This window comes from Bombus terrestris, chromosome 1 (assembly GCF_910591885.1).
Source record: "Bombus terrestris chromosome 1, iyBomTerr1.2, whole genome shotgun sequence".
Classification (NCBI taxonomy): Eukaryota; Metazoa; Arthropoda; class Insecta; order Hymenoptera; family Apidae; genus Bombus; species Bombus terrestris.
In genome coordinates this window covers 2,124,468-2,136,403 of record NC_063269.1, presented here as the reverse complement: position 1 = coordinate 2,136,403, position 11,936 = coordinate 2,124,468, and the positions used below count along the sequence as shown (strand labels likewise).

The window sequence follows — 11,936 nt, the reverse complement described above, 5'->3', positions numbered from 1 at the left end:
TAATCATTACAGTTAAAATAACTAAGTACACATTTAATTATTTTTATGGTATGATAATGCTATATAATATTACAAGTGTTTAAATGTGTGTCGAATCTTTTTTAATATGGTAAATTGTTTATCTAGTGTTATGTAATATAACGTTCATGTGATTCATTACTGTATACGTATTATTTGTTTTCCCATACTGAATATCATTAAATGTTAATAATAGTTATAAAACTATTAGAAGAATAAGTGATTTTTATCTATAGAAATTAAAAAATATGCTACCCAATAATAAAAATAAAGTATCTTTGATCTTCCTATACGTGTAACAAAATACATGTATATGTGAATTTCTATTAGTGTTGGAAAATTGAACATCAGTGTGTGTTTATATCATCTCCCGCGCAAAAACATTAAGAGTTTAATGATATTTACTACTTAATTTCTTTCAATTGAAGATAACATTTTAACATCTGAATGTTAGTTATTTAAAAGTTATGGGGACAATAGAGATAACATTTCCGTTTGGTGGACAATCAGGAAAATTATTAAAATGGAGAGTTCGAATGGATACTATGGTTTCAGCGGGTAGAGTGCTGTTTTTGTATCAGAATGTTATTCCGGGAACAGAAGATAGTAAAGGTCCTGAGAAGAAATTTCGGGCCACACGACTGGGTCGTGTTACAAAAATTTTAGCGAAAGAAGGGGATGTTGTTCAACCTGGGTACATAATATCCTTAACCTTATAAGATTTCTTAGTGCTTAATGTATTGCAAAAATAAAATTTATTATATATAACTTTTCATTACGTAAAATGATATTAATTAAGAAAATAACTTCTTTCTAGTAAGATTATTTCTATACGATTCTATCTTCAAATTTACATAAATGACTAATATTATAGGCAAGTAGTAATGACATTAGAAGGATGTAGACATCCTACCGTAATGAAAGACTTGTGTGCAGAATGTGGCGTGGATTTAAGAGTTGAAAGGATTGATAAAGAAAATGAAAGTACAAAAATATCACAAGCTAGTGTACCAATGGTACATAGTGTGCCAGAACTGAAAGTATGCCCAGAATTGGCTAAAAAAATTGGAAAGGAAGATGAGCAACGTCTTTTGAATGATCGCAAGTTAGCATTACTTGTGGATCTTGATCAAACAATTGTTCATACAACAAATGATAATATTCCCTCCAATATAAAGGTACAGGTATTATATACATAGGTGCATATATTATATATATGTAGAGAAAGAGAGAGAGAGAGAAAGAGAGAGAGAGATTATTATACATGTAATAATAATAATAATAACAACAATAATAATAATAATAATAATAACAATAATAATAATAATAATAATAAGAGTAAGATTAACATCATTGACATACCTTTCTCAGGATGTTTATCATTATCAACTTTATGGACCAAATTCTCCATGGTATCACACTCGTTTAAGGCCTAATACCAAACACTTTCTTTCTGAAATGAGTCGTTTATATGAATTACATATATGTACATTTGGAGCAAGAAACTATGCACATACTGTAGCAGCGTTATTGGATAAAGATGGAACTTTATTTTCTCATAGAATACTTTCAAGGGATGAATGTTTTGATCCAGCATCAAAAACAGCTAATCTTAAGTATGGTCATAAAATTTGTATTTTAGACATCTTATCAAAACAAATAGATACTTTATTAACTATTTTTCTATAGGGCTTTATTTCCTTGTGGAGATGATCTGGTATGCATTATAGATGATAGAGAAGACGTATGGCAAGGATGTGGGAATTTAGTTCAAGTTAAGCCTTATCACTTCTTTCGTCATACTGGTGACATACATGCACCACCAGGATTAGAAAAAAGTGATGTATCTGTTTTACCTGAATTGCAAAATACAAATGAGCTTTGTATTGATGACAATCTAAGTGAAGCAGATAAAAATGGTGCATCTGTATTGTCAGATGAAGGGAATGCGATTGATAACAATCAAAAAAAGGAAATTGAGGAAACAATTGAAGATAAAGAAAATGAACATAAATTTATAGAAAAGAATGATAAAAGTGCCAAAGATAATACCATGAGCGACACTGATTTAAATCTTGATTCCAATAATGAAAATAAAGATGAGAATAAAGCATCAGAGGAGTCGAAAGAAAATTTAACACTATCTGAATCAGTACAAGATATAAAAGCTGTAAATAAAAATCCCGATGAAAATAATATTATAGATGAAGATGACGATGATTATTTATTATATCTTGAAGATATTCTTCGTAGGATTCATACTGAATTTTATGCTACTATAGAAAAAGAAGGTGGACGGAAGTCATTAAGAGACATTATTCCACGAGTGCGGGCTCAAGTATTAAAAGGGGTATATTTAACTTTTAGTGGATTAATACCTACTCATCAAAAACTTCATCAAAGTCGAGCTTATAAAGTCGCCAGAGCATTTGGAGCAGAAGTGGCACAGGTAATATGTTAACTTTTTTCTCATGCTATTATCTTTATTTTAATAATTCGTTATATTGTAGGATTTGTCAGATAAAACTACTCACTTGGTAGCTATTAGACCCGGAACTGCAAAGGCTAATGCAGCAAAAAAGAATCGAAATATAAAAATTGTAAACCCAGATTGGCTTTGGACTTGTGCAGAACGCTGGGAACATGTTGATGAGCGTTTATTTCCACTTACTACAAAGGTATAGGTACTATAAAAATGATGAGTTTGAAGCAAGAGCTTTGATAAAAACAGAAAAAATAATAAATAATAAAATTATTTCCAATTATTCTACATATAATAGTGATATACATATGATGATCAATTATGTATTTTCAGGCACGTGCTTCTAGAATACCGCCTCCACATTGCAGTAGTCCTGAACGTATAGAAGAACCAGAAAAAAATATAGAAAACAGTTTTGCTGATAGTATTAATCCATTAATGTCATTCACACCAGAGGAAATAGAAATTATGGATAAAGAAGTTGAAGAAGATATGGATGATCAAGAATTAGATGCACCTGTCTTTGATACAGAGGATATAGATGATGAACAAGAATGTGATAAAAAATATTGTTATAAGGATTCAGATTCTGATGACTCTATAAACCATGATCGTATGTGTAATATTTATAGTTTATTTTACTATCAGATAATAGTTTTACTAATATCCAATAACTAATATCAAGTTTTACTAATAGGAAATAATACAAATGAACCAATAAGAAAGAAAAGGAAGCTTTCTGATGAAAGTTCAAATGATGATAGTTTAAGTGGCAAAGACGATACTTTGAACAATGACGATGATGACCCTGTAACGCGTTTTAGAAGAGGAGAATGTTTACCCGATGACTTAGATTTAGGTGATAATTCTCAAGATTCAATCGATGATCTGGAAATAATGGATAATGAAGATGAACGAGAATGGAATGAAATGGGAGCTGCACTTGAAAGGGAATTTCTTTCTGAATGATTCATTATAAAAATTGCTTGTTTTGCTTTTATGAATCAGCTATGATTATTATTTTTCAATTTTGAATTGGAGAATTTTAATAATCACTGATATTATTTAAATTGACGTGTTTGCAGAATTTTGATTCAAGTAGTTTGAGGCAATGTTATAACAAATTTAACATGATGTATAAATTTAACAAGGAGAAATACAAAAAAATGATATTGTATTTAATAATTGAATCTAAAATTAATATTACATTTTTAATAAATTGTAATTTTAATAATTATTTTCTTATTTTTAAAGGAAATTGTAACTAATATATGTAAATAGCGGATATATAAAATAATTCGTTTATATTAAAAAAATGTCAAAAGATAAGTATCAAACGAATCGAATATATTTTTTCTTTTTCTGAAAGTTATAACTTAATTTGAAATACACTGTTAATTTTTTTCAATATAACATCATTTATTAATTTCTATCTATAATATGTTTGTATGTTGTATGTACGAGTTACGATGGATTCACTGCATATGGGTCATAGTCTTTCGGATCATCACTATATTTCATATAAGTTTCCTTGTCTGTAAAATCTCGTTTGCCTTCTGTGATTCCTCTCTTTGGTGCTTTTTCATATCTATACATAGATTCTAAATTTCCATAAAGTTCAGCATCCTTTTCAATATTTTCCCTAATTTAAAATAAATATAAAGTTTTAATTTCAAATAAATGGTAAATATTTTCAAAAGAAGAAGAATATACCTATATTTTCCTGCAACAACCTTTTTACCAGTAATAGGATCTGTAATATCACCTAGTGGATAAATGACATCAACAACCTATAATCATCAAATGTAAATTAGAAGCATAAAAGTTGTATTAAGAAGTTGTAATAAAATATGAATAAAATATAGAGATTCAACTTTTTATGATATACATACTTTATGAGTGATAAGGCGAGTTAATTTTTTTGGTAAACTTTGTATTAAAACTGTATCACCTGTCTTACAACGCTTTTCGGGATCATCGGCATAAATAAATTCATATTTATTAAAATACTGAAATGCGATAATTGAAAACATAACCTCAATTAAACACTTACGAGAATGAATTTACGATTTTAAGAACTCACGTTGAATTTACGTACCATTAACAGATGTGCATCGAAGTCTGATTGTTTCACTCGTATTTTAGCAGCATTTTGTTTAGCACAAGGTACACATACACCTAATAAATAAGTTAATCCTCGCTTTTTTACGATATTCCCTGCCATGACTATGATAGTTACTATTGCGATATTTGTATCTAACATACATATGTACATACACTTGATATACTATATTGTATATGTAGTAGGTATGATACCAGAAGAATAATTTGTAGCATAATTTATTTTATGATATTTACTGTAACAGCACTCTAGATTAATTGCTTTATTAATCACTATATGTATCCTAGTAAATAAGTTTAGATTTATATATATACCTTTTTCATTTGTCATTTTTGAAAAGTATTATGTATAGCTGCATTTTTTCAACCTTATAGTTTGGATAAGAATATATTCTAGCAATATCTAATAGAGTAGTTTTTATTTCACTAGTGATTTTTTAAATTGTCATGAATTTGTAGAATTATGCAAACTATGCATATGTATATTTTGAAGAATAATAGTCGGTAACATTACATTATTTATATAATTTTTCACAGAGAGAAAAGTGTACATATAGTATTTATACGTAAATCTTGAGTACCAGACAGATTCACTATCATCAACGTTAGCATCCAAGAATACTCCAGGGATCCATGGGCTTTAATAATAATTAATTTCCAACTACTAACAGCGCAACTCTAGTTTTCGATAATGGGGCACTCAATTACGCGCTTCCTTAATTAATAACATCGCAGATACTGAATATACATAGTTCGAACGAGTGAAGAGTTAGTAAGAAAGTAAACGTGTTGCATTTCATTTCATCGCATTATTTATTCGTTCGATTCTTTATATTCTTGTCTTACGGAATTTACCATACTGCACTTGTAGAACGCATAACTTTTACTGTAATCACGATCTATAATTTTAATCTCGATCTCGTGTTACTTTTTGTCTTTGTATCGTGGCTGAGAGACGAAGGATCTATTTGTCAAGATCGTGGCAAGGAAAATCACACGAAGAATGAACAAAACCTGGCGAGACAGAAAAAGAGGCTGACTCGAAAGGAGACATCGTCCTTTGTACAAGCATTTGCAATCAGATCGTTGCTACAGGCTATGGACAATTGGTTAGAAGAAACATCGGTAGATATCACTGAGGGATTCGTGGCGGATGAATGAACGAAAGACAAGTGCTACAGAAAGAGATGGTGGAAGAAACGGCCTTGAATCGAAGATACTTCGAAATGTATTACTTTTATTCTTTATTCGTTTCTTCTGTTTTACGCATTATGTGTATATGTATATGTAATGTGCCTTTGGCATCTGCGAGTCGCGTTGTTATTGCGGGATATAAAGGAGCAGGGGAATTCACGGCTGATCGCTCTGTGAATCGACGGCGACCGAGCCGTCAGTCAGCCAGGAAATTCCATTGTCGGTGAAAAAATCGGGACAACTATGGGTCGGTTGTAGTTGCTGCTTCTGTTACGATATATGTATTTTTCTCCTGTAAGTTCGTTTTATTCCGAATCAACAATTTGCGATGAAAAATAACTTTGACGTATCGAAGGAAAATAAAAGTGTTACGCGAAATTAGTTAGACATATAACGTGATTATCATAGAAGTACACATTCGCGGTCTGCGATTCAAAAATGGGCACTCGATTTATCGATGGTGAATATTTATAATAAAATTAACAATGTCATCGGTTCGCGTTTACGCTTAGCGGCACCGTGTATAATCACGTTGCAAATTTTGATTCAAACCCCTGCTTCCATCAATTCCCGTTTTTCCAATGTGTACGTATCTGCATTTACATATAAATATGATCGCATACCTCTTGCGACGATTCCATCAGTCCCAACATTGCGCGCTACATATACGAACAAAATGCATAAATTAAACTGGTTTCGTTATGTACCACTATTTGTATAGACAGTTTACATTAAGAGCGCGTACGAGAGAATTCAAATGGACTGCGCGTGTCTTTTTTTTATGATTTTTAATAAAAATACGATAACAAACTTATTTGTTATAAGAGAAAATGTTCATTCTGGATGTAAGATATAGATATCCAAATTTAACATTTTCTCAAGCGGTACCCTCCCTAAATGTTTATTCAATGATTTTTCACGCGAACAGATTCACGCATAAACACGCCGCAAGGGTGAATTTTCCGGAAAGCGCAGCTGCGATGAAGGGTGAGGAACAGTATATTTACACATGTAATCGTTCCCTGATTTATGGGCGCTGAGAAGGGAAGCAGGGGTTTTTAACGCCCCACTTTCAAACTTGGTCATCTATATAGCACTGCAGATTAATCATCGGAAACTATGGTGACACCTTTATTTTTATCTTATTTTAACACCCTTCGATCTTACGATCGTCGCATCTACCAACCTATGTATGCCGTATATAAACAGAAATTGTATTTCGAATTTCAATCTTTTTTGCATTAGATGATCTTGGCGTTAGTCAAAAGTTAAGAAAATTCATCGAGCACTTTTACTTTCAACGTAACCGTTGTTGCTCTTGTTCCGCGTGCGATGACTCTGAACGGTTCCCTTCCGGGAAGAGCGTCAGTAGAACATAAAGAGATTTTATAGAATGTACACGATCTCCATAGGATTTAATGGTGTTGATGCACGTGAAACAAAATGTCACGGGACATTACACTCTCTTCCGGTTCATCTGGCCGATAGCTTTGTCCATGCATAAACCGTTGTCTCTTTCCACCTCCTGTCCCGCCTTTCCTCTTCCCCTTCTGTCTGTCTTCTGAACATGGTTGCTGGCCTTTGAAATCTATTTTCATTGTATGTAATAGCTTTTTGATGCCGGAGCTCAATGCGACGAAGCACGCCGAGTGCATCGTTCGGTTATTGCGGTGCATTGATTTCTGAAAGGCTGACTACGTTAGCCTGATGCACAGCTCGTACAGTACAGACCGGAAACTCGTCTTCGATGTTATCCATTTCGCAGATTGCGAGACAAAATAAAGCGAACGCGTTCCGGGCGAAATACTCCGTTTCTCTCTGCTTCCTTAGCCGATAATGCCCGCCAAGCATTTACCGCGGAAAACTTCGCGCGACCTTCGACCTTCTTGAACCGTACTTACGCTCGTAAGATACCGAAGAAGCTCCTGAAATGTTTTTCCTATTTTACCGTTTTTTATGGAATCGTGTATGATTCGCGGAATTGAAATCGGACAAACCGCTTCTTCCTCGACCGATATGATCTCCGCAACGTGTAACCGCCGTGTAAAAGTAAATTAGTATTTCATAAGAAACGTTTCAATAAAGTAGATTTTACGTACGTTTCAAATGTCAACGCCTGGTATCTTATTAAGGTATTTTTAGGTAATGTATGCAACGCATCCTTTAATCGTTTCCAAACGATGTTGCGATATTGCTTAAACGATTTTTAAAAGACGAACAGAAATTTTGCGAGGTAAGGTAGGAAAGGGCAAAACAGAGATATAGCTGGACGGGAAAGGAGTCGTAAACCGGCCCCGTTTCGGCCGAACGAAATTATCGTTGTAAAGTTACTATCTAACGAATTTATGAAACGCTACACCGTCGAGTCCCGATTTAATAACCGCACACTCCTCTGTTCCTCTCTGCTTCTCCATAGTAAATTTTCGCTCGCGTGTATCTCGCGACCTGCGGCAGGAGGAAGGGAGGGCGGGAGAGACGGTGCAAGCACGAGGGAAAGACAGCGAGTTCGAAAGACGGTAAAAGGTGGAAAATGTTGGTAGAAGGAAAGAAGAGCCATTCGACAAAACCGAAGGAATTCGTTTCCTCCACTTTTTCTCGTTGACTCTCTTTCAGATCTTACTCCTGATCCTTGAAAGGAGATATCGTCGCTTAGCCTTTTCCTGTCGGTGTCCTCTCGTAGACCCTCCCGGGGTTATTTCCGACCTACAAAGGTTTGTCTATGCCGCGTGGAGTAAGGTCGAAGTATCGTCGAAGGATACAAATGCCGGCAGATGTTACTTGGTGAAAAATTCCTAGCTCAACCGAGTCGGGCGAGCGCAATTTATTCTTATAGGTGACTCGTCGAACTCGCGGTGGTCGAGTATTTCAAACGTCCGCTTTTCATTTTGCCAGCTACTAGATGGATGCATTTTAACGACGTGATCATTTTACGAAAATACGTTAGATCTCCATCCTCTTGCCTTTTTCTTGCCTCACTCCCCGTCTCTGTCTGTTCGCCTCATTTTTCCTTGCCGGGAAAAATCATTCCCATTCGGGGAATATTCGCGCGAAGATGTAACGAATATTTCAACGAAAACGCGGTTGCGAACAGGGAGGATCAACTCGTGGAGGATTTTTATTCGTGTGTTCGTGAAACGGGAAGTCGAGCTGGGAACGGCATGAAAATCTTGACGTTAATCGCGTCGGGTATGTGTACGCACTCCAGGTGATATCCTCTCAGTGGCGGACATTTATTGCTCTCTAGGTAATGCTTTTCCCTAGGCCGTAAACAGGTCATAATTTACGGATCCGCTTCGACTCTAGATTCTGCAAGAATAATTGCTGGAACATGATATTATTACAGCGCGCGGCTTCGTTCGTCTCTCGTGCAATTTCCCGCGAACTTTGACGCATAACGTAATTCACGGCGCGCCGTACTTCGTCACTGTTTGAGGTTTTCATTAGACATTTCAGACTTTTAAGGTTCGGCTTATACGCTTCCTCTATTTCCAATATACACGTTTTAATGACATTTAATTGCTTTGCATAAATTTGTACATAATACGCGTATTTTGTCGACGATCCTTTACCACCCATCGCTCGTCTTTTTGGAGATGGTTTTTACATTCGCGTTAGATTTTCATACAGATGGAATTCATTTTTACATTTTTCATTTTTACAAATATCAAGGTGTCGAAAGTCGGGTTTGCTCTACCAACAACTATCTCTTGAGCGAGTACCTGCCACGAGTGGCATCCAGCCTGTGGTCAGTTAGTGGTTACTAGCGGTCACTTTCTCCAAAATCGTTCCTGCTGAACTACCTGACTATCGCGGACGGTTCTGTGGCATTTTCTCTTCCAGTTCCAACTACTTTTATGGGCAGTGTCTATCCCAGATCAGTGATCGGAAATAATCTCTCATCCCACGAAGGTTTTCTCCATCGGCAATGCCTCATTGACATCGCTATTTTTCTCGCGATGAAATTGCGACCCAGACAAATTTCAACGTTTAAAGAAGCAGTCCGAATTACATAGAAAATCTAATAATTCGTAACAGCCGACACAGAGGAAATTATTGGTTATTCGAGGATCGGTGTAACAGCCTGGTCTTGAAATGCTTTGAAATGCACGCTAATACGAAAGATTGGCAATTCTTCTGAAATATCCTCTTATAAAACGAGGTACGGTTAACGTTCAGAGATACCTTTCCTTATGACTCTCTTTTCGCTGTTCCGTTTTTACGAACTGTACCAGCTACTTATAATTCCGAGACGGATCTGTATATGTGTACATTATACACGCGATACGAGTAACGAGCATACAAAGTGCTTAACACGTTTTACCGGTGCACAAAGGTTGTCCGCATCCGACAACTTAAGATGTACTCTCGAAGACGTGCTTTCGTTGATTCCACTTTTCGTTTCTTTCCGTGTTTTGTTTCACCGTTGTCTACCGCAACTCGTGTTCTCAACCACGCGCAAACGTCATTTGCGGACGTGCTTTTGCACGACCGCGAGTACGACACATCCGTGCACTCTTTCTCTACGCGGTTTCGAAAAACGCGTGTCCGTGCACGGTGTGCACACACGTATTCGAATGTGTAAGGTCGCGCGTGTGCGTGCGTGTTCGTTACGTACGCGAGGACGACGACCACACGACGACGTCGACGTCGACGTCGACGTCGACTACGCGTCTGTTTCCATGGTTACCGTAGACGTGGGACCAGGGCCGTACGCCTTCAACCCCACTTCGATGATGATGTGCGGTACGGAGGATCGAGAGGGGTTGCCGAGGAAGGGGCTGGCCGCAGGCGAATTAAGAGTTCGAAAAGCTTCCATCTCTCCACCCTGCTCACCCTTCCGATCTCTTCTTCCCTCGCTTTCACTGCTTTTCTCCTTTATTTATTCTGCCCTAATCACGAACCTCCGAGTAGCTTTCTCGCGTAGCTTGTCGTCTCTTGACAAAAAATCCTGATTACATAATTCCCCCGACATCAATTTCATTCTAGTCAACGGAATTCCCAGGAGAATCGCATTCAACCGATGGGGTTGTGGCCAGGGGTTTACTTTCTTAATGATCGGTCGATACGTTATTTATTCGACGCTTTAATTTACCGATTTATCCGGCCAACACGTGGGATGCTCGCGTATGCGATTCGTTCTGTTTTTCAGTTTTTCCTTGTCGTCGTAAATATTGCAGGTAGCCGTGCCTTTGGCGCTGCGAACATTGAATAATTCTTGCCATATTTTTTGGATCCATCTCTCTTGTCGTTTTTTGCCGTTTGAACAATTCTTTAGAGCACAGTAGGAATAAAGTATCCCTTTACGGATGAAATTCTGCGGAAACAGGATTTTAAAGTCTCGTAATTAAACTTTAAGCAACAAATCTCGAAATGAAGAGTAACCGTAGCATTCGCCAAGCGAAACGTGCGTTTCTTTTCAGTCGCGAGAACAACGAGCGTTCGGTACGTTGTAATTCGACAAATTATTGCCGAATACGAATTCCATGATCACGTTCTAATTACTAATTACATTTTCACAACCGAGAGGCAACTTTCGCAGAATACGTGTAATCAAACGAAAATTACGATTAATGGGACTGATTGTTCTCAGAAGTCGCGATGGCTTTTGGAAATCGAATCGTGGAGGGATGCCACAACTTGGAACAGGGTTGCAAACACGCGAGATTGGATATCAGACGGTAAGCGTGTTGATTAGTACGCGAAACGTTCTTATTTAGCGTCGGTCGATGAAAGTGTTTGATAAAGTAGCACTATAGATAGCTCGATGACTCTTAAATCATTTATGAGCTCGCCAATCTGTCAGGAACGCGCTGTGATAATGAATCGTCATTACATCGCTTTTTACGCCCCTTGTCTATTCGTCGTCGTTTTTGCAATCATCGTCTATTGTTCTGCGAACACGTAGACAGTATCGCGTACAGTTCGCGTCGTCACGAATCGCGTCGCGATTCATCGAATTTATCGAGCCAGAATCTATCGCGTGTATTCTTCCTCTCTTGCATTTCGAGCGAGCGACGAATTTACATCGGGAAATGGTTTTTCTTTCTTTCTTTTTTTTTTTTTTTTTTAAATTATATCCGGGAACAAATGTTTAGCAGTGATTTAAGGGTGGTTCGTGCGA

General features: G+C 36.5%; 2 protein-coding genes across 2 annotated transcripts; one reads left to right on the top strand and one right to left on the bottom strand.

The window, feature by feature from the left end:
• The first annotated feature begins 124 nt into the window (after positions 1 to 124).
• On the top strand, positions 125 to 4,373 carry LOC100651629 (RNA polymerase II subunit A C-terminal domain phosphatase). The gene is made up of 7 exons (XM_003393125.4): positions 125 to 712; positions 893 to 1,196; positions 1,390 to 1,634; positions 1,708 to 2,467; positions 2,529 to 2,696; positions 2,834 to 3,113; positions 3,198 to 4,373. The coding sequence occupies exons 1-7, from the start codon at positions 486 to 488 to the stop codon at positions 3,467 to 3,469; spliced, it is 2,256 nt and encodes a 751-aa protein (XP_003393173.2). The 5' UTR covers positions 125 to 485; the 3' UTR covers positions 3,470 to 4,373.
• LOC100652102 (28S ribosomal protein S17, mitochondrial) lies at positions 3,827 to 4,763 on the bottom strand. The gene is made up of 4 exons (XM_003393129.4): positions 4,599 to 4,763; positions 4,393 to 4,509; positions 4,214 to 4,290; positions 3,827 to 4,142 (listed from the first exon to the last, which is right to left on the bottom strand). Exons 1-4 carry the CDS (start codon positions 4,761 to 4,763, stop codon positions 3,965 to 3,967), a joined length of 537 nt encoding a protein of 178 aa, XP_003393177.2. The 3' UTR covers positions 3,827 to 3,964.
• Between the last annotated feature and the right edge of the window lie 7,173 nt (positions 4,764 to 11,936).